The 23,958-nt window shown below is 38.5% G+C and overlaps 2 protein-coding genes across 2 annotated transcripts in view; one reads left to right on the top strand and one right to left on the bottom strand.

Annotated features, from left to right (window-relative positions):
• The window catches only part of LOC126370379 (uncharacterized), a 380,386-nt gene that overhangs the window by 41,905 nt on the left and 314,523 nt on the right, over positions 1–23,958 (top strand). The gene's annotated exons all lie outside the window — the stretch shown is intronic.
• On the bottom strand, positions 20,248–23,494 carry LOC126370274 (uncharacterized). Its single transcript, XM_050015099.1, has 2 exons — positions 23,142–23,494; positions 20,248–21,336 (listed from the first exon to the last, which is right to left on the bottom strand). Exon 2 carries the CDS (start codon positions 21,238–21,240, stop codon positions 20,329–20,331), a length of 912 nt encoding a protein of 303 aa, XP_049871056.1. The 5' UTR covers positions 21,241–21,336; positions 23,142–23,494; the 3' UTR covers positions 20,248–20,328.

Here is a 23,958-nt window from a genome sequence, read left to right as displayed (position 1 = left end):
TCACTCGTAGGCACTTCGCCTTAAGCTTCGTTACGCCAAGCAATGTCAACAAGTATTCTAAGGTTCTTTCAAATATTTAGGATCTTTGTTTGATGTCGCTCACTAATTTCAACCTATGTGTAAGTTGCTTCACTTTGTATGAAAATCTAGAGGGTATAATCCACTGCTACACACGGCCATGTTGTGACGTTACTATAGGAATCTGTAGGCCTATTATTAACCCACATTTCAAAGCAATTTAGGACGTGTAGTAAGAAGCAGTAAGAACTTATGCAGAGTTTGCATTCGTCTCATTTAAGCATAGCGCCTTCAGATTCAGACGTCTGAATAACTAATTACACATTGACCTCGTATATACCTAAACAAATAGACTACCAATCTCTGTAAAAAGCGTCTGTGGCGCATCAAGTCACTAAGGGATGACGTGTCAAGATCAAATTTAGACGCAATAGGCATAATGACGGCACTGTATAATCTTAATTTGAGGGAGCGAACTTATACTAATTTACGCCCGCCGCCAGACGCCTTTTCAGAAAAGCCTTGGCAACTGTGAGTCTATTTGTGTATAGTATGTCAGTGTTATTATATTACTAATTGATGGTAGGCCTCCAGCACCCATAGCATGTAGTTATAGTGCGTGCGACGCGATAAGTGTGCCAATTGAAGTGGTTTATTTATCGAGTAGCCACTAACGGGTGGGATACATGTTACGGCTTCAGATATGTGCCGCGCGGCTTAACTCGTGTTGTTCTTAGTTAGTACACTTATGTGTGCTGTTTTAATTTTGAAGAGTGAACCTGATGCATTTTCAGTCTCGTGCGGGAGGGAATATGTTAAATAAGTGCAGTTGCTTTGCATACCAAAAATACACTTTTTGACATTCATAATACATAATTTAAGCAGCTCGCTAAAATGGTTTCTTTCATAAAAAGTTGTTGGTTTGGCACCTACTTACTTTTCATAAATTCATATTTAGTACCTACGTGCTCAAACTCACTTCTAAATCTTTATGCCGTTTAAGATTTATCCTTTTATTAAAAAATAAACAAAAGAAAACAACAACACGGCCGCCGATTTTTGGTGCTTCATTTATCCATTTGAATTTTTTGAATTTGTGCGAATTTCAGTGTACTGTATTAGTGTTGCTCTGGGGCTAATAATAAGTGATTCCTAGCCTTTTTCGGTAGACTGAGGCAACCATGTAAGTACAGTCGCGAGCATTATCATGTACCTACCCACTTTAGAACCCTGTCGCACTATCATATTTGACATTCAATGAGACTTACGGTTTAATTTGTCAAAAAAGTTAATGTGACATGGTTTCAAAGTGTATACATATTAGTACTCGTGACCGTACATTTGTATTCAGTGTAAAGTCTTAGTTTGTCTACAATAAACGTTTTTATTATATTTGTCGTCATCATCATTTATACATTTTTAAACTCTTTTTTGTTGAATGTCTCATGATAAGCCTAAAACAAACGCAGCTTCTCGATCTGTACACAGGATACCAGACGTGCGTAGATACCAGTAAAATACAATTTACGTGATTGATAAGAAAGTTTTGGCGATAGAGAAATAGCAAGAGAAATATACGAAAACATCTAAGCCAGCTGACATATACTATTAGCAGTTAGTTATCGTGTGTTCGTATATCACCGTCGTCACGGCGTCAGAGCCCTCAATTAGATTTGCCGTCTACCGAAGGCACGTCCCCTCTAATCCTGTTTGCAAGAACCGCTCACAACAATATTACATATCAATTTCTAAGGGAATTACTCGCGGTAAGAATCGAAATTTTATGAGCCGAGGTGAGGAATATTAAAATCGAATCGAGGGTGGGCGACGCTGATTTGGGATTTGGCGGGGTTGGGAATTATGGGATTTTTGGGATATGTTCTTCTCTCGTGTGGGTTGTGAGGTGGATTAACAACCTCATCAACCCTGGTGTCAGGGTTACTGTTGAGCCGCCAAGGGCCCCTGACATGACTCATATAACGACTACTTATTTACATCAGTAAGTTGTGACCGGGACCAACGGCTTGTCTTCCGAAGCACGGATGGGACATGTTAGAATAATTTAAAAACAAAACGGTATGTAGCTACTGTTGCATTGTGGTGACTATCAAATGATTATGTGGAGCATGCGTAAAATAATTGTCTATAATAATAAGCTGATAATATATAAAGTGCAACGATTAGCGCTTTCTAATCAATTCCTTCTTACATACTGATACTTGGCTTCATTGATGTATGCATAATATGATACTATAGTCTTGGCGTGGTAAGTAACTACACACCCAACCGCAAGTAAATGGTAAAGTAGATAATCATAATCATTTATTCGCAATAAAGAAACATATAAATAGTGAATAGTGAGTGTGTATAGTAGTGTGTATATATATAGTGAACTCATCCAGAAGATATACTCAGCTGTCACACATTAACTGGCAATTAGGCTATCATACAGTTTATCAGAAAGTAATGAAGCAAACTCTTATTTTTTTTTGTACGAAGCTCAAAAACATGAATACATAAACAAGATTAATTATAGTAACGCGCACCAGTGGTCCAAATCGAAATTTGCCATTCATCCTGAATGTGATGGATGAGTGGCAAATTCCACAAGAAACTAGGATTCTGTCTGCTTCAGTCATAATACTCGTTATACAATAGATTTACTGAAAAAGTGTCGCTAATCAATATGTAAGTAAGTACGGAAATTTTACTAAAAAATAACCTCGATATATTATACTGATATTATGTGAAAGCATTGCGAAGTTTTAAGATTAGAAGACTTTCTTGGTTAAATTAAATTACGTACAAAGTGTTAGTGACATCGTAACGGATGATTCAGACCATGACTCTGAGTTGATATCAAGTGGAACTTTCCGTCGCAAAAGTTTGGAACTGAAAATAATTTATTTACTAACACTAAAATAGCACTAAAATTCCACTTGATAATTATTAAATCATGATGTATATTTATTCCGATGTCCGATGTCACTAACACCCTGTATTTACGTTATTCTACGAACACATTTGTTTTAAACTTTTATTGAGTTTGCTCCTTTCGGGTGCATCATAAATCATATACGTCCCACTGCTAGGTCTGTGCCACCCCTTAATCAACCGGAGGGGTATGGGGGTCTGGAGCATACTCGACCCGCTGCTCCACTGCGGGTTGGTGAAGATGTTACGGCTAATAGATGGGACCAACGGCTTAACGTGACACGCAAGCACGGAATCATCTTACTTTTTTGATTGTCCATCAGGTGATTCAAGCCTGAAAAGTCCTTACCAAACAAAGGACAATCTTACAAAGTGATCGCGAATTGTACCTGGACCTGCAGATCGTGAGCCTAACGCTCTAACCACTAGACCACGGAGGTTGTTATAGCGTTATAGGTTATTCTTGAAGAGTAATCTTCACAAGGTTTCACGACAAAATAAGAACACGTTTCCGGAGAATAGAAATAATGTCATTTTTCATAGCCGTTTATTTTTCATCAAGTCGTCTTTGACAACACGTCACAAGGAGATGTGATTGAGTTAGCCAGAGTTCGTATGTATGTAGGACTGACTCACTATATATTTAGTTAGTGACAGGCATCTCACAAAACCTTCAGGAATCTCTTTGTAAAGAACTTGTAAGATTTTGTACACATTTTCGTTCTGGGAATTCTTAGGCTTTCTTAGTTACCAAAGGAGCACAATACGAAAAGGTTTTCTTTAAAAGTACATACCTATAATCCCAAATGGGATAGGCGGAGGTACAAGTAATCAAAGACAAGTTGCAGTCACTACTGATAATCGAAGATCGAATCGAATCTATTGAAGTATAAGATAGATAGTACCTCGTGGTAAAAAACTTGAGCGCCTGTTCTTTAATCGAAAATATACAACTTTATTTATTTATTTAGGTATTATCTAAAGTATTCAATACACATAGTCATTACAGGTACATGCCTATTGCGACCTGTGTAAACAATATACTTATTTCTAGGTATAATATATAAAAATACTTTCTACCACATAATATAACATAAAAACAATCTCTTTTGTTCGCTAAAGAGTCTCTTTTAAACGATCATTAAAAGAAGAGAATGGATAAAGCAAGAAGAAGATAAATTGGAGTTGTAAATTCGTCATATTATGTGCCAAAAGTTGGTCATTCAGGGATAAAAATCACGGAACACTCGGGACATTCGACGTGTAATGTTTTTTCTATATTTAAATCAGGTCCCTTGATAAATGACAACCTAGTAACCCCCAAACTCGGAATCCCGCCAAAGAAAATAACAGCAAATATTATCCTTTTGGAGACCGCTGAAGTAGGAAAAACCCAGTGTTTAGTACTGAGTACATGTAAATAGAGAAGGGGCAGTTCACCTGGATGTCCTTGGCAATCGTAAAAAGTCGAAGTTGAAAAATACTTGACGTCGTCTGAGTTTTGCGAATGTAATTTTTGGGAATGATTTGGCCCTAACGGATAAATATCTAGAAAAAACTATTTAGTTCTGTTCACTAATATTTTATACTTTATGCGTCATATTATTGTAATAATGTAACTGCAAGTTTCCCTATGATTATTGACAATTATGAATGTGGGATCATCGGGGCGAGAAAAGAAACAAACTTGCACCCTTGAACAGTTTTATTATTTATTTTTATTACACTACAATACACTTTAACACCACTTCAGACTTAAATTTATACACAGATCAAAAAAAGAACACCTTTTGACGTCGGCTCTCACCCATCGCCTCATACCATTTCAAAATCACTCGACTCAATCATCCATCTTTTCTCTATTAGTCTTCGTTCAAAAAATAACATTCAGCCTCTAAATTATCCCACATGAATATTGATTTTTATTTAATAAATAATTAAGTAAGCGTGGCTTGCCGAATTAAGAACTTTGGTGACGCCTGAACTCATCTAAAGTACATTATTATCTCTAAGCCATTGGACCAAACTTATACACATAAGGCGGGTCATCTAATTGTAGATAAATAATGATAAGTTGGAGACTGTTCGGGATTATTTTACGGCTTCCACTGGACCGCACCCGCATGCTCCACTTTCCTCCTGCCATTTCATTCTTGACGCTCGTAATAGTGACAAGTGGTGAGACATTTTTAACTTTGTTTCGAGTACGGTCGGTTTGTTAAGTCACAGTATATAATATACGTACAAAATTTGATTTTTGCCCATTGTCTAGGGCCCTGTGCCGAGGTTTATTTTGCAGCAACTTAGTTTTAGGCGGATGAGACGTTCGACAAAAAAACTATTTACTTAGGTAAAAATTTACTATTCAAAGATATTTTTGAGTTTGAGTTTTTATTTACGTGATTTATCTACTGTAGATTTGCCGCAGATGACGCTGAGGGGTCTCACCCGGTACAAAATTTAAGACAACAGGCCTGAGGGTGTCCAGTTGGGCGCGTACCTTATACTCAGGGCGTCGTCTGAGAGTAATCGGGTTGTTGGGGTCGTATATTAAGTCCTTCAGGCGCCGATACTTTTCAGTACCGTCCCTAATCGGGATCTATTCGGAAGCCGGCGGGGATTTGGGCGGTGCGGAGGAGAATCGAAAAAACGTTTATAAACGATTGGGCAATGGTTGGCAGACCTAGGTCAATGTGCATATTTTCATTGCGAGGGAACCACGGAGCTTCTGTGGCTTTTCACATGAAACGATTTTCTATCCAGGCGAGGATTTCAGAGGGACCCGCCTGAGAGTTAGAGATTGAGTATTATATAATGTAATGGAAAATGTGGTAGGGATTAATATCCCTACTAGGGATCACCCATTGTGGGACTGTTTACGGGGTCCTACAGCGATCCTTAAGGGCGTGCGCGTCACTAACAAGCCGTCGGACTCTGTCGGCGTCGGTCGTCGAATATACCACGCTAAGTTCAGAGTTGACTACTTATAACAGCATTTTGTATTTAATAGTCAAATAACATATTCGTCATTATACGATATGAACTCGGAAATGATTTGCAGCCACAAATTCGATGGCGGTTGGAGGCGGATAATTTAATACCAGATTACCGTTAAGACGTATAGAATTCATGTAATTACATTACATAACATTTATACGTAATCTTATTGGACGATTTCTGCAGGGATTAAGTATGTCCCTATTAATAGGTAGGTTCTCGCTGGAATACATAACCCATTGCATTGCATCAATATTAGATTGTATATTCGAACCGAATACATTACACTACAAAGTAACACCCGCCTTATCTAATACTACTTAGATGTCGTTTTACTTTATTCCGGGTGAGAGCCTTCAGCGCTCCCCATTTGTTCGGCCAAGTAGTTAATGCCATCTGCGGCAAATCTACAATAAGTCACGTCAAAAAAAAAAAAGTTTTACTTTATTATTATTACGTATCTACACATACCCAAATTCCCGAGAAATGCATTTTCGGAGGTATGTGACCTAACCTGTATTGGACTGGTTTTCCCTTCACTGGTTGAAAGGTCAGACAGGCAGTCGCTTCGTAAAAAACCGGACCTGTCAAATCTTCAGGTTAGGTAAGCGGACCCTGTGAAAAACGAGATAATGCTAGGGAGATGATGAACATTACGTATTTACACAATTTTCGCTCGACTGTCTAGTACTTAAATAAAATTTTGAATTGGTAAGGTTTTTAAGAATACAGTCTTTGAAAACTTGTACTCGCTATCTGTCCTCTCCTCGTTAATCTTTCACTTTTACAGGCCTACTGGAAGAAATTTCTGTTAAAAATAAGTTGTGCCTTTTGTTTCTTTTCATGTTGTCATATTGTATTCCTTGTACAATAAAATAACACTGGCATATTTGCCAGTACCAAATTTTATACCAGATTTTTTTTTGCCATGGTCTATTCTTCTCTTCTATCGTGTGGGTTGTGAGGTGGATTATCATGTCCATCAACCCTGGTGTCAGGGTTACTATTGACCCAGCTTCGTTATTTTTTTGTACTCCATCTATACTTAGAGAAATGCAAAACCATTAGTGGTTAGTTAAATATATTATTATTATCCTGAAGATATATTATACAGGACGATCATTTTTCGAGCGATGACTGAATTCGAAAAATACATATTGTATGTACCTTTTTAAGCCTTTCTCGTGTGAGTTGTGAGTTCAATGACCAATAATGATATTTTTAATACAGTGTCATAAAAACCTATTTCCTTTGTATGTCTTACTTTGTGTAAAGAAGTATAAATAAAATAAATTAGTCCAAGCATAATGGAGCCTTTGGAGGCTCAATAAGACATTAGGGTTGATGAGGTTGGTAATCCACCTGACAACCACGATAGAAGAAGAATGATCTGAGGAAAAAAAAAACAATTGTACGCTTTGGTTTGGATTTCCTTATTCTATGGTTTGGATTGTGGAGTAAACATAGAGGTACTATAAATAAACCCATTTATATGGTAATCAAACGGTAATCGAATTTGGATTTTAGAATTTGATTCCATAACCCGGTTGACTGCGTAAATAGGGCACAAATTAATTCGATTAATATATTATAATAGTGAAATTGTGGTCGGAACATTATGCTATTGTGTATCTTTCAATAATACCTATTTAATAATATATCCTATGTAATGTATAATGAGTGATTTTGATGTTGTAATATTAATCTAAGGGTGGTATAAATAAACTAGTCTCAGCTGAAACTGCTCTCAAGACCATGCTCATGTCCCTGTTTTTATATAAGAACTGTCACATTGACATGATCTTGAGGGCAGTCTCAAAGCTGAGTTTCCCTAAGTGTGTAGGCTAACGCGTTATATCGTTTTCACGAGATGTTAATTTAATCTGGAAATCATCATGCCCCTAGCATTATCTCGGTTTTCACGGGATCCACTTACCTAACCTGAAGATTTGACAGGTCCAGTTTTTTACAGAAGCGACTGTCTTTTTATTTAATCTGGAAATATAGACTAAGATCCTAACACACCACTTTTCTTCATCCACTTTCATGAAAGTCTTCTAAAATACTTTTGACTAAGCCTTTCTTCAAAACATCCTAGATTTGATCGCGGTGTTGAGGTACACTTAGGCCTTCCTTCCAACATTAGGAAGTACAGCCCGCCATGAATTTGCATTAACTTATTCCTTATTCCATGCCGCCGTGCAGATATATTTTCACCCTTCATTTCTCCTATATGGAGGTTCTTACTATTCATTTGTCAATTTACTAACATAATTCCATTTCGTTAAGCGTGATTTGATGCCAGGAAGCCAGAAGTGACGACGACAATTTGATGTACAGAATGATCCTGTATTCAATACAGATATGTACTCAGAGATTTTTTTAAAATTATAATAAATATGTCATGTAATTTGAATTGTAAAGAAATTAATATAAGTTACTATGTTGCTAACATAAACAGCCTATATTCGTCCCACTTCTGGGAACAGGTCTACCCTCAATCATTCGGAGGGGATATAGAGCATACTATACCACGCTGCTCCAGTGCGGGTTGGTGGATGTGTTTTTACGGCTAATAGCCAGGACTAACGGCTTACTTTTTCGGACAATCGGATGATTCAAGCCTGCAAAGGCCTTGACGTGAGACTGTTCTTACAAAATGATTTTGACAATGTCCCCATCGGGAATCGAACCCAGACCTCCAAATCGTAAGCCTAACACTCTAATCAATAGACCACGGAAGCTGTTGCTAAATATAACTTTTTTGTTCTGAAGGTGTCGCAAACAGAACAGAAAAGACCGCTTTGATTTTTTTATAATGTTGTTTTTTAGTTGATATTAGATATCTCGTACAAGAAAAGTTTTTGCACGCGCGTAACATTATGTAAATAAAGTACCTATGTAATAGAAAAATCCGTGAAATTTGGCGATAGACGCCGAACCCTCATTATAGCCTCTTTTTCATCTTTAATTTCGGATCTCTAAAAATAACATAGACACCAGACGACATCCGTAAGTAAAAGTATACTTTACACCTCTGCGTACAGGCGGTACAGGCGTGATATTATGTTATGTTATTAAAAAAATACCTAGGTATAGTATCCGGTATTATTCCTAAAAGTAAACAACAAGAACAAGGCTTACCGAAGCTTACCTACACGCCTTTCTAGTTTCTAGTCTGGGAGTAAGCAACGACAGACGAATGTAAATCTCTCTGGCAAACAAAATTCGTCTCTGAACCCACCGATACAGGGCGTATTTATCTTGCAATAAGTGTCAGCGGCGGCACACGATAACCGTTGTGTGAGCGCTGTAGTTAATCTCCTTAATGAATTTTCATAGACAACGACATTTACGCTGGAAATACTGGAATACTGGCACACAAATCCATTCGTGACGCCGTTCAGTGTCAGGGAACAATGAGGCCACGTATTTTACTCAACAGCCTATTCGGCGCTACAGTTTATTTGTCCATAAAAGCTGAACTATCAAGCTTTTAGGTCGAGTGTTCGCAGATTAGCGGGAGTGAGCGCTGTATGCTAATGGGTGAAATAGACGGGCTAAGTGCACTTGGTGTTCGTTTATTATTTATCAATTACTATCTTGCCATACTTTTTTCTAACGACTTGTAAGGCCTCAGCGCTTCTCATTTATCCGGCCAAGTGGTTGATGTCATTTGCGGAAAACAATAAGTCGCCTCAAAAAAATGTAGTTTGGCTCACCCAGTAAGTAAACTAGAGTTTACGTATGTATGTCGAATGTAAATATTATTTTTCTTTAGTTTCTTTATTTACTCTTCTGTCTAATAAAATGATAATATACTTAAGCTCAGAGGTATTATTATCCATTACACTGTACACATGAGAAATTTCGTCGCTCTGTCCTAAATCTTACTTGTGGACGTCCGGACTTTGTTGTGCAACTACCCCAAAGGGCTTAAATTGGAGAATCAATGGACACAAATCCCAAATCCGAATTCTTTATGGGAATCGGAAGCAATTTATTCCGTAGTGATTCCGTGCTGAAATGTCTCCCACTCGAAATTTTCACGGAATTCACTAAATTCCGTAATACTCCTCCGTGTTGATGTGGTGTTTACGTATTCGGGAATTATGACACCATTTGATATAGACGTTGGGATAGTGATGTATATAGAGAGTGTTAGTGGCATCGCAACGAATATTGGGGAGGATGATCCAGACCATGATTCTGAGTTGATATCAAGTGGAATTTTCTCTGTTTTTTTTTTAAATTCCAATTGATATCAACTCAGAATCATGGTTTGAATCATCCCTCAAACTTTTCGTTACGATGTGACTAAAACCCTGTATAGGTTTAGCGGTGTATTAGGAACTACGATTGTTGTCGTTGAGTGATTCACTATGGGAGCGTACCTACACATACAAAGAAAGAATTGATTTATTACAGTTATATTTACATTAATCATTGTCTTATATTTACCTTCAGCGTATTCCTCTCTCGGAAGTTCGGAAAGATAAAGTCTGGGATGGAAAATAGACGAAAATTGGTGGTGTATTGTTTCGCTTTGATAAAGTGCCAAGTACATACTTGGAACGTCCTGTCGTACTAAGTTAGTATAATACCATGGTTTGTATAGGTCTGCTCCTAATAGTGTATCTCCGGGTTGCGTTAATATTTACGCTCGCGGGTCAGAATCTTCTAGAAACACGTGCAAAGTCTTAGAGAACAAGGTAATCTTTGTAAATTATTTCTTTGTTCTTTATTTATTCAAAATGACGAGCCTTAATTTTATCACGTCAATTTTGGATAAGTATTCTTTTAGTTTTTTCAATTATTCTTTCAATAACAATGTAAGTATGTAACTTTAATGAAAAATGGTTTATTTTTTACAAGCATAATTTTAAATAATTTATAAGTAAGTACAATAAGAATAAGAATGTTATGGGCGATAGGCTGATCCCTTATCACCATAAGGTTCGTCATATCCATCTTTGGACTTCGTATCAACAGTGGCTGCAAGTTGTCTTTGATTACTTGTGGCTCTGCCCACCCCATTAGGGATTACGGGCGTGAGTTTATGTATGTGTATGTATGTATGTACAATAAGAAAAATAATATAAATTAACAATAAGTAGGATAAATCAGTCTTTTTCTTCTCGTGTGGGTTATAAGATGAAATAGAAATAGAAATGTTTTATTGCGACCATGTCTTCGTATAAATTACCAACCTCATCGACCTTGGTGTCAGGGTTATTATTGAGCCGTCAAAGGCCCCTAACATGATTCATGTAACGACTATGTACTTACATCAGTCAGTAGTAACCGGGACCAACGGCTTAACATGCCTTCCGAAGCACTGATCATCTTACTTTCGTATATTCGCGTTGATCAGCCGGCAATGTTCTAACCAAACTAGGGATCACAAAGAGATTTTTCTGATATGACCTCACCGGGATTCGAACTCGGGATTTCCGAATCGTGAGCCCAACGCTCACCCTCTGGACCACGGAGATCGAGTGGTTGAATAGGTCTTGTAAATAAATAGAATAGAGATGCGTTACAACAAAAAAAAAAACAGAAAAAAACTTGTTTTACAAAAAAAGCAGGAATCTAAATATATCAAGAAAGTATCGGCGTAGTCTAACCAAATTTAATTTCATAGTAAATGGAAAATTTGTTTAGCAACACATTTAGCTGAACTCCAATTCTCGACAGCAAATCATGTTGACTCTAATTTCCAGTTGAAACGGAAATGCTAGCTTTTCAGAACTTGACTCGCTAAACTCTCTAAATATGTATAAATTGCAAGCGTTCACGATAAACGGTTCTAGGAGATAGAGTATAAATTTTTAATCACGCTCGTTATTTTGGACTTTGCAGAAAGTATGTCCTCTCGAATATAAGGAACGATCTGCTAACTTCAAGCTACTAATTAGCAACCATAAGGGTCCTATCCCACTACGCCATGGTGGCAAACGGTCTCTGAGGTTGAGCGTTGGGCTAACGATCCAAAGGTCGAGGCTCGAATCCCGGTTGGGACACATCCAAAAATCATTTTGTGACCCCTACTTTGGTTCGGAAATTACAGGCTGATCACCTGATTGTACGAATGTGAGATGATTCGTCCTTCGGAAGGCACGTTAACGCTGCCGCGCTGACGCCATCTCCGTTGCCATGTTGTAAAAAATAAATTACCCACGACTAATGTTTTTAATTTACTTTGCACGGAATTTTGAACTTTTGATAAAATATTTACTTACAGTTTTAATTATTTTTATATATTTGTGTGTGATTGTATTCAAGTACTTTAGATAAGTAATTCGCTTAATTGTCATTAATAAAACTTAAGTCCTTGGAATGCTGGAGATACCAATTTAATGGTAGGTAACACTAATGTAACACTTGAAACACAACATAATTTAAAAGACAAAACGAAGACTTGGCCCAAAGGATTTGATTCCAGACCACAACCTTTAATAAAAAAAAAACAAACAACACTTTGACATCAAACGGCTAGCAATGGCGGATTGAGCTTGGTTTTGTTATAACCATGGGTATGGGTGGGTATATATTTGAGTGACCGAAGCCGTATCAGAACGCTTCCGTATACCTATGAATTAGACGGAGACCTAGTTTTTGCTTTAAATTATACTGTCATTCTATATTTATTTCACAATAAGTGTTAACTCAGATGATTGTCACGTTATTATTATAAGTGAAATAATAAATGGATACGTCACGGAAACTTTGCCGTGTAGTAATAGCGTGTTGCAGTATACAGTTCTACATAAATTCATGCAAGTGTTTCTATGAAAAGTGAACTAAACTGTACCTAGATCATTAGAAAATAACTTGCCGTCACTTGTAGTATAGTTTAGTACACTGTTACCATTTGAATTTGAAGTTGTTGAACTTTTTTCACTTGATGTCACCTTGTTTGATTTATTTACTGCTTTACTAATAAAAAATACACAAGCAAACGTCTGTAAAAGTATATGACAGACAAGCTAAATTTAATCAACCTAGCAATTCGATTGAACTTTGCTTGGCTGTCAAATACTTTAAACACAAGTTCACTGTTTGTTTATTTTTTTATTAGTTCATCATCATCATAACCAGCCCATTAACGTCCCCACTGCTGGGGCACGGGCCTTCCCTATGGATGGATAGGGAGATCGGGCCTTAAACCACCACGCGGGCCCAGTGCGGATTGGTGGTTATTAACGACTGCTAATGCAGCCGGGACCAACGGCTTAACGTGCCTTCCGAAGCACGGAGGAGTTCGAGATGAAAACTTTTTTTTTTGTGGTCACCCATCCTATGACCGGCCTTTGCGAAAGTTGCTTAACTTCAACAATCGCAGACCGAGCGCGTTAACCGCTGCGCCACCGAGCTCCTCAATTTATACTTTTATTAGTTAGTCTGTATATTTCTCTGATGATATAATGGGAACTTATCAGTCCTTGATTGATATTATAATGGACCCTAATGTTAGTCCAGGTCCATCATGTTGGAGCGGTCTATGTAAATGACTATTAAAATATTCTATCATTGAAATGGACCACGCAAACTGACTTGTATAATGTATTCTGTATGTATTGTCATTGTGTATGGACCGCCATTTGCCCATGTCGATCATGTGCTGGGGAGGTCTATGTAAGTGACTATTAAAAAAATCTGTCATTAAAATGGACCTCGTAGACTGACTTGTATAATGTGTTCTGTATGTATATGGACCGTCGTTTGACCTTGTGTGTCATTTTGAAGAGGTCTATGTACCTAAATGAGTATTTAAATAATCGGTCATTAAAATGGACCACGTAAACTAACCTGTATAATGTATTCTGCAGTTGTACTTCCTGCATTCAAGCTGTGTCTAAGTACAGAACATTTTCTTCCCAATTAGCCGAAGGAGCCATTGTTTCAGCGCTCAAGGTACTTTCCATTGCCATCGTCCGCTGCACTCTGCCAAATGGTATAATTGCTACTTGTAATGTACTGCTGGTTATTATCTCGATTTTAAATAGGTGCCTACACATATTGGTATTGGGATTACGAGCTGTGAGGAATTTTCATGTATTTTATAATATTATGTATTGTTATAGGTAGGTACATAAGTAAAGTTCTAAAAAGTTAATGAAACGAATATTTTGTAATATCTATAATTATAAAATAACGAAAATGTTATCAAATCCTGTACATATGTGTATTTTTCATACATGCATTAATAAATACATTTCTATATAAAAAATAGGAAATTCGTATTTCTGCAAGACTTTAATAACTCTCTGAGAGCTCTCTCTCTCTGAGAACCACTTATAGAGTTTCAGTACTTATTTATAAACTGGCTTTTACAAATATGTCCTACATAAAAGCAAAAGTCAGCAAAGCGTGAGCCAAGTTGTGTTATGCCCAGAAAAACAATTTCGATACAATACCCTTTCAATATTAACGTGTAAGTAACTAATGGAAGAGTTAAAAGGGTCCATTAAAACAGCGTAAAAACACTCAAACAAAACATTTTAGACTCACCACGGGAGCTAAAATTTCATGAATTTACAAATTGAAAATACCAAAATGGAAAATATTTATTGTTATTTTGTATCCCGAATAAAACTAGATTGATTGAATGAGAATAAAAGTGTTCCTAAATTTTGGTAGTTCTCCATACTGTCTAGCTAAATTCATGATACATTGCTATAAAATGTGGAGCAAAGTGGTGCGTATCCCGTCTGAGAGATAAGTTACGAAAAAGAAAATCAGCCATCAGTAGGATAAAGGCAGATTTGATTGAAAATAAGTTTTTCTAAGTTTTCTTCTTTCCGATCTCTAGGGAATATGTATAACACTATGACTTTGTAGTTAAACGCTAATACGCAAAGGGTTATAGTGTAAAAATATAACTAAAACAATATGTTTGTTCAACAGTAACGACAGCTGATGAGAGAAATAGGTAGATTTTATCTTTAATGGTGATTTAAGGGCTGATGAATTATTTAACGCTCTTAAGTCGACAGAATATTCATGGTTATGGTTTCCTTTGCACGTGTTTCGGGATTCCGTTGTTTAAGTAGGTATCCATTGTTTGTCTATCACGACGTTTGTCTCGAACTGTAATCAGTTCTCGAATTTAAATAATCAAATTCATAATAATAAAATGCATCATATCGATTTTATTTTTAGTCGAGTGAGTAATCGATTTGTAGGTTATATATGTCATAATAACACTGGCCAGAAAAAAGTTGATATGCTTTTGGCGGGCTGTCATTACGAAAAAACTAAATAATTTCCAGAAAACAAAAGAAGGTGCATTAGAACAGAGAACAGAAATCAGTAACCATTCAGATTATTCAGAAATAGATCAGAGCAGAAATAACAGTGTATTTTCAGATATAACAATCAACAACAGTTTTATCAGACTTCCTGTCGATGCGCAGGAAGAATATTCAGTTAAGTCTTATCATCATCATCAGCCGTAGGTACGACGCCCACTGCTGGGCATAGGCCTCCCCCAAGTTAAGTCTAATAATACTTATATATTTTCCTAATTACTTAGATATCAGTTATGCTATATTTGTATTATCCGATACAAATCGATAAAGAGAACAACAGACAGTAAACAGTAAAACGGATAGTAAAACAAACAGTAAAACATTGCAGTAGGTGATATCGTTGTGGTGATTTATCAGGAAATCAGATGAATTTATCAATTCAATCAGGGGGACAGGGATGGCTGTAAGGGGCGGTTGGAGGCCATTCGCGGGGTTGCACCCCATATTCTAACATCGTGGGTTTTTTACCCTATATTTAGACAGTTATGGGCACGTTGTCCATTTGTAGGTATTTTGCCCTATAGGTATTCATGTAACTATGACACATTTCAGTTTTGGAATGTGATTCAGAATTTAGATAATTCGTGACCGTACATGATTATGTATGGTTCACGACAACGTTCGAAACAAATGAAGAGAAGGATCTAATTAAGAACAATCATGGCTCAGTTGTCAATATCTAATAAGCAAAAAGAAAATAGAAATACAAACATTATTTGTTTGCCTAAGAACACTTTATCATCATTTATGTAATATTTTGTTTTCATGTTTTAAATGTGGAAACATGGATTGGCGTAAACAACATGGGTAAAAAAATCTTGACTTTGTACGGGACTGTAGACTGCATGGTACTATTCTGTGGGGTTTTGCTGGTTCATTTTAGCTGGAGTTGAAAATGAAAACAACGATTTAACTATTCCCGTATCTGTAAACTGACTGAGTGTTCCTAAGCACTGAACTGCGTGAGGTTCTCTTACGTCCTTCTAGCAAGAGAGAGCCTAGTGTTGTGAGGTTGTGTGATCCTGTTCTGGCGCCATCTTGTCTACTTTAAGTACGAATTTCGGGTTCGCAACTAGTAGGTGTTGCACGGACACGGAGTAGGAAACACGGTGCCATGTGTAAGATGTGTGTCTCTTTTTTTGAATAAAAATACAATTATAATGATTATTATAACAGAACAATTTTAGAAACTATATCTTTAACTTTCAACGGTAAGTAAAACTAAAAAATAATCTGAGATCTTTGGAGTTGTCCGGCACAGACTTGCTTATCGTCGTTGTCTGTGGGAATGAATGAAAATAAAAATATCTGAGTGTACATAGGTAAGTACCAAGCCCAGTACCCAGTATGTTATAAACTCTCGTCTGTTTTTAATTTCACCCATAGATAGATTAAGTTGCAATTTACTAAACATGACATTTAAGAGCACTTAAATGTTGACTTTACAACAGCACACGTAGATAAATATAAACCCACGCCTAGAAACACCAATGAAGTGGGCAGAAGCACACGTAATGAGGAAACAACTTGCAATCCTTTTAGAGACAAAGTCCTGCGACTGACTCTACGAACCGTATCGTAATTGATCATATAACGTTCTTTATTAGTAACATGTTATACGACATTCTTATTATTCCATCATGTAGGAGTAGCCTCATCATCATCAGCCCATTAACGTCCCCACTGCTGGGGCACGGGCATTCCCTATGGATGGATAGGGAGATCGGGCCTTAAACCATCACGCGGGACCAGTGCGGATTGATGGTTATTAACGACTGCTAATGCACCCGGGACCAACGGCTTAACGTGCCTTCCAAAGCACGGAGGAGCTCGATTTGTAAACTTTTTTTTTGTGGTCACCCATCCTATAACCGGCCTTTGCGAAAGTTACTTAACTTCAACAATCGCAGACCGAGCGCGTTAACCGCTGCGCCACTGAGCTCCTCGAGGAGTGGCCTAAATCAAGGGATTTATATATCTTCTTCTTCTAACGGGCGGATTAAGAGGTGCACTAGCAACCCTGGTGTCAGGGTTATTATTGAGCTGCCAAAGGCCCCTGACGTGTCTCTTGTAACGACTATGTACTTACATCCGCAGCACGGATTATCTCCTTTTCGGACTATCGGGTGATCAGACTGTAATGTCCTAACCAAATCAGGGCTCAAAAAGTGATATTTGTGAAATGTTCCCACCGGGATTCGAACCAGGGACCTGTAGGTCGTGAGCCCAACGCTTAACCACTGGACCATGGAGGCCGTTATATTTTACGTATTATTGTTAATTAGGGCGTTACTCTTACGACGCGGATTTAGAAGCGGTGTTCATTTGTTAGGCATCGCACATTACATTCAAGTCAATGCGATCTTAAAACCGCTTCACCTCTAACCGCGTTGGTGCGTAGTGTCGTATGAGAATCGCCTAAAACCTTATCCAGATAATCTAAAGAAACGTCCGGCTTCATTCTTGCCCTCATAGCCGAGGAGTTATGTGGGTCGGTTGGCAGACACACTATATACTCAGTACCTACATTAGACGGTGCAACTTAGTTTTTAGGTCACAAGCAGTCACAATAGGCAAGGCGGAGATTATGAACAAACTATTGTATCTGTGTAAGTACAGCCTTTCCGAAACTATGTCAATGTGTGATGCCTTAAGGCTTAAGTGTAGATTTCACGTAATACTTAATAAAAAATACGAGTGAAGTCTTCGCTGATTTTGTGACTAGGTACTTAGAACGATATCTCCATTACATGCTATAAACAAAGATGCAAGCAGCCAAATCAGGGACATGAATAGTTTCCACCACACTTACTCAATCGCACGCCCTTAGTTCCTAATGGGGTAGACAGAACCACAACATTTTTTTATTGATTACTTATGCAAGCATATACAAAAACAAAGTGTAACAAATACCAGAAAGATTTGTATGTACACCTAAGGAATCGTTACATAACGATTCCTATATTATCATCATATTTTAATATATTATTATCAAATTTGATCAAGACTTAGGTACCTACATTCAACATACAGCCACTTTTATACCTAAGTTCTGCGCAGTCTTTCGCCTATATAATTGTTCATATAAAAACACTTTCCAGTTTGAGAAGATAAGCTGTTGAAAAAAATCTTATGCTGCCAGTCCAGCACTAAAACACATATCTGTAGCAATACCGGGAAAAAAATATCTTGGAAAAAGGAGTCGGTCTGTTGTGCTATTCATGTCAATTGTGAAATATTACTCTCACTGACATCTCCCTAAAAGTGTTAAGTTGGTTTGGACACATATAGCAGATTACAAAAGCATTACATCATCAGCCGTACGACGCCCACTGCTGGGCATAGGCCTCCCCCAAGGATCTCCACGACGATCGGTCCTGCGCTGCCCGCATCCAGCGGCTTCCCGCGACCTTCACCAGATCGTCGGTCCACCTTGTAGCGGGCCTACCCACTGAGCGTCGTCCGACACGCGGCCGCCACTCCAGAACCCTTCCGCCCCAGCGGCCATCGGTTCTCCTCGCCATGTGTCCTGCCCACTGCCACTTCAGCTTTGCAATTCGCCGAGCTATGTCGGTGACTTTAGTTCTCCTGCGGATCTCCTCATTTCTGATTCGATCAAGCAGGGAAATACCAAGCATAGCTCTCTCCATTGCCCGCTGAGCGACACCGAGCCTCCTCACGAGACCCATAGTAAGCGGCCACGTCTCACTGCCGTAGGTCATCACTGGCAACACAAAAGCATTATCAGTATATAAAACGAAGGTCGGTGGTAGGGCTGGCAGAAGAAGACCTAGAAGGACGTACATTGACCTAATTGAAGATGTCCTTAGAAAAGGTTCAGTACTATCTACTCTAAACCGGCGTGCGTGTTTCAAACGATTGATGAATTCGGAGAAAGCAAGAGAAGTATGTCAAATGGAATTCCATAGTCTCTGCTTACCCCGGTGAGTTTATGTATGTATGTACTTAACCCGGTCATCTCTAGCACCCAATAATTCCATATACAGTAAGTTATAAATCGAATTTTCGTTAACTAAAGCAAACAAACGCTTCAGTCGTCTCGATGTGGTTTAGCAAAGACAATCGACTGCTTATTGCATTCGGGAGAACTTGGTATTTCTCTGTTCAACTTACAAATAGACTTAATAGCAGGCACAGACTAGAATGCATAATAGAGTGCACGTATTATCGAGTTATTTGATCGAAAACTTGAATTTCAATTGCGGAGGGTAATTTCGATTCGTCAATCACGAATAAAACGCACCATTGTCGTGCGTTAACTAAATGCATAAAAAACGCAACAAACGTGAGTGTTTTTCGAACTGCCCGACGCGCGCGCGTGTTTTAAGATAATAAATTATATGTATCTAATTAAGTGAACCGTTCATGTAAGTAACTTCTTAATTGCCTGTTATCAATTTGTGCTTTTTCGTTCGTTTCTCATAGCAGGTTGGGATAATTTTTACTTGTGAATGATAGATATTATTAACGGTTAAACGAACTTACCTGTAAGTGAAGTTCTATCGTAATTATACGAGTGCTTCGTTCGAAGAGATTAGTAACCTGTAAGATGATAAGCTTGAACACAATGTAGTAACGCATAGTGACACCATTCATTGCACACATAGTTGAAAGCATATAGAAAAAAAAAATAATAACAAAAGTAATTCTTTTTTTTTTTTTTTTTTAAGGGTAGTCTTATATTGTCTGCCCCACTCGGATAGTCTCCGCGCGCTTCATTAGTTTAGGGCTCTGTTTGCGATATTTGCAGAACAGATTTGGGGTCTAGGGCGGGCGGGGGTTACTAATCTCTTCGAACGAAGCACTCGTATAATTACGATAGAACTTCACTTACAGGTAAGTTCGTTTAACCGTTAATTATACTTCGTGCTTCGTTCTCGAGATTAGTAACCTGTAAGATGATAAGCTTGAACACAATGTAGATGTTGAGAGCAGGTTCGGGAAATATCGCAGTAAAGAAAACTATAACGAAGTGTAGATTAAATGTATAATTGTCTAGTACTTATTATTATAATGTGTCTAGATGATTACAAACTAAATAAAATTACAAATTATTATTTAATATAGCACGAGCCAACTCTGCCTCGTTTGTGGTCATGATGGTTCTATTGTAGAATTTTCCAAACGTGGTGGAGTTTTGACTCCAACTAGCAGTTTTTCGAATCTGGTCAATGCTAACCCCTGCGCTGTATGCCTGGGATGTGGCAGCGTGGCGCGTGCTATGTGCTGAAAAGATTGACACATCCACACCAGAATCTTTCAGTGTAGACTTAATCCAACGACTGAGTGTTTGTGTGGTGACGGCTTTATGAGGCCGCTTAAAACTGATAAAAAGGTAATCTGACTCTCTAATTGAGGCCGTTCTATTTATGTAGCTAATTAATGACTTGGCTGGGCAAATCCCAGGTTTTTGCAGAAAGAAAGGTAAGGTAAGGACTGGATTATTCGTACCGACTTTCGAAGTTTTGATGAGATCTGAAATTTTGGTAACAATCTTATCTGGAAACATCTTAATGTTATAAATATTTATTTTCGACAGGGTTTGTACCCTATGGGCGGTAACCAGTGCCAGTAATGTTACACATTTTTTTGCAAGTTTTTCCATTGATATGGCCTCGTTAGGGTACAAGAGAGCCAGGTAATCTAGCACGCACCCAGTGTCCCAAGTGATATCGTACTTGGGAATAGTAGGTCTTAGCCTAAACACACCTTTGAAGAACCTTTGAATACGATAATCCGTTGATATATTGGTTCCTAAAATTAAGGACAAGGCTGCTCTACAGCAATTTAACGAACCATATTGATTGCCACTATTATATAAATCAGTAAGGAACTCCATGACTTTAAATATTGATGCATCGTATAAAGGTGTGTTATTTTGTTTACAAAAATCATACCATTTATTAATATAGGTGTTGTACTGTTTAAAAGATGAATCAGCTAAAGAACTAATCATTATATCTACTGCCGAGGCTGGTACGGACCGTCGCAATAGTGCTGCCCGGATAATATTCCGGCAGCCAGGGTAAGGTTCGAGTGAATGTTCCTCCTGCTGGAATGAGAAACGATTACATGGTCATTTGAACTGAACTCAAAAATATGGGACGTCAAAAGACTGCGGAAAATTGGGTACCAAGGTTGTGTGGGCCACAACGGGACGATCATGATACCGGTCGCTTTGTCGGCGATAATCTTGCGCAGTGTTTTAAGTATCATCGAAACCGGTGGGAAGGCATAAAAATATAGATTCTTCCAGCTTATCGTATATGCATCGATAGCGAAGGCGTCAGGGTCCCTGTGCCAAGATACGTACTTTTCACATTTCTTGTTCAGTCTACTGGCGAACAGGTCGATGTCTGGGGAACCAAACTGTGAAACTAACTGGTCAAAAGTAGAGTTTTCTACCTCCCATTCTATGTCTGGATGTGAACGTCGGGATTCAGTGTCAGCTACGATGTTTTCTTTAGATGGGACATATGAAGCCTTTATAAAGATTTTCCTATGTTCACACCATTGCCAGATCTGTCTAGCAATGTCAGTGAGATGTGGGAATTGAATCCCGCCCATGCGGTTAATGTAGGATAGCGCAGTAGCGTTGTCTATGCGAATTAAAACTTGACAATTTTCTAAATGTTTTGCAAAAATTTTAATCGCAAAGTAAGCAGCTAACAGTTCGAGATAGTTAATGTGCATCCCGCGCTCCGACTGTGACCAAGGCCCATTCGCGGTGTCACCCCCGCAGGCCGCGCCCCACCCCGTAGTTGAGGCGTCAGAAAATATTTCAACCGCGTAACAGTCGTCTCGAATACGGTGCGCAGGGCTCTCTATAGCACGTAGCCACCATTGAAAGTCCGAAAGTAAGTTTTCCGGGATTTTCATATACCTGTCATAGTCATCATGAGGTTGTAAGTTTAAATACTTACACCGTTCTAACTGTTTTGTATATAACATTCCATATTCCACTGCGGGACACGCAGACACAAGAAGTCCTATAAGTTGAGCAAATTTTCTAATTTTACACCTAGTAATGTTTATTATTTTTTGTAACTCTGCTTTGATATGTGTTTTCTTTTCGGGGGGCAAAGTTATTTGCATAGTATGTGAATCCAAGATGAAGCCTAAAAATTTACATGATTTTGAAGGGGTCAACTGACTTTTTTCCCTATTGATTATAAAACCAAGAGCGGTAAGTAGATTAATAGTTGAGTTCACGTTGTAAGAGCATTCAAGATATGATCTTCCTAACAATTGAATATCGTCAAGGTATATTGTGGAAATATGTCCAGCTGCTCTAAGTAGACTGATTACAGGCTTCATTAGCTTAGTAAAGATGTAAGGCGCCGTGTTCAACCCGAATGGTAGTACATTAAACTCATAAAGTTTATTGTTCCACATAAATCTCAAGTATTTACGAGAATCTTCGTGAATTTTTATTAAGAAATAGGCGTCCTTTAGGTCGACAGTGGCCATAAAACAGTCCTGTGACATTAGTTTAATTGATGTACGAATATCCTCTAGCTTAAAATGACTTGTGTCAATAAACTTATTCAAGTTCTTTAAGTTTAATATAAAGCGCATTTGACCATTAGGTTTTGGGCGCAGGAAAACACTAGATATAAATTGTCCTTCGCAGTGTTCGCATGCTGAAATGGCGCCGATACCTAGTAGGCTATTAATAGCCTCTTCAAAGCATTGCATTTCACTGCTAGAGTAGTTTGGGATCGGTTGTACATAATGTTGCACGACTGGTCGGGCAAAGATAATTTTATAACCTTGAATTATATTCAAAATATTATGGTCGGAAGTGATAAGTGACCACTGCGAGTAAAACTGTGCTAGTTGTCCAGCGTACAGTACCGGGTCTAGCGGCGGCGGCGCGGCGGCGACGACGGCCTGGAGGCGGCGGCGCGCGTGCGGTTCGCCCACGTCGTCGTGGCAGGCACGCGGTTCTTCTGAGCCCCGGCACCCGTCGGCCTGCGCTGCTGCTGCGGTGCTGGAGCTTTCCAGTTTAAACCTTTGTTTCCCTGAGGTTTCTGCGTTTGAACAGCAGATTTTTTCCCCACCTTGTTTATCACCTTAAGCTCGGCGCCCGATTTGTTTACTGCCTTAGCCGCTTTCAAGGTATCGGTTAAGTTTTCTCCGAAGAGATATTTATCCACTTTGGAAGTACTTAAGTTTTCTTTTAGATCCTTTTTAAGGGAAAACATTGCGAAGTTTCGTCTAGTGATGGATTCTGCATATTGGATGTCGCATAATAGGCGAGCAGTGTCCATCAATTTCTTAATGAGTTCGTGATCCTTATTTTTGACACTACTTATGTGGTCAGTCATTGCGGCCCCAAGGACTGTAATAGCCGTGGCGAGTTGTTTCTGCCGGGCTTCAATAGCCTTATCTCTCTTGTACATACTATCGGGCAGAGCAGCTTTGATTTCGGCGTTGAGTATAGGCGCGCCGATGAGGCCGCAGTTACCCGGAATAGGATATTTGTCGACCAGTTCCTTCCGAACATTTTTATCTAACCCATTTGTCGCAAGGTGTTCGAAACGGGATGCTAGGTCCTTATGTATATCCGGTCCATATTGTATGGTTGCAGAGGGGTCATCGCCGAGAATCTCTAACAATGCGCTGTCGAGGACGTTCTCTGCAGCAGGTGGGGTACTCGTGGTAGCCCGAG

The sequence above is a fragment of the Pectinophora gossypiella genome, chromosome 10 (genome assembly GCF_024362695.1).
Source record: "Pectinophora gossypiella chromosome 10, ilPecGoss1.1, whole genome shotgun sequence".
NCBI classification, from domain to species: domain Eukaryota; kingdom Metazoa; phylum Arthropoda; class Insecta; order Lepidoptera; family Gelechiidae; genus Pectinophora; species Pectinophora gossypiella.
This window is presented reverse-complemented; position numbering and strand designations above follow the sequence as displayed.

Excerpts from the sequence above, each read along its gene's own strand:
- LOC126370274 (XM_050015099.1), bottom strand. The coding sequence starts at position 21,240 with ATGATTAGTTCTTTAGCTGATTCATCTTTTAAACAGTACAACACCTAT.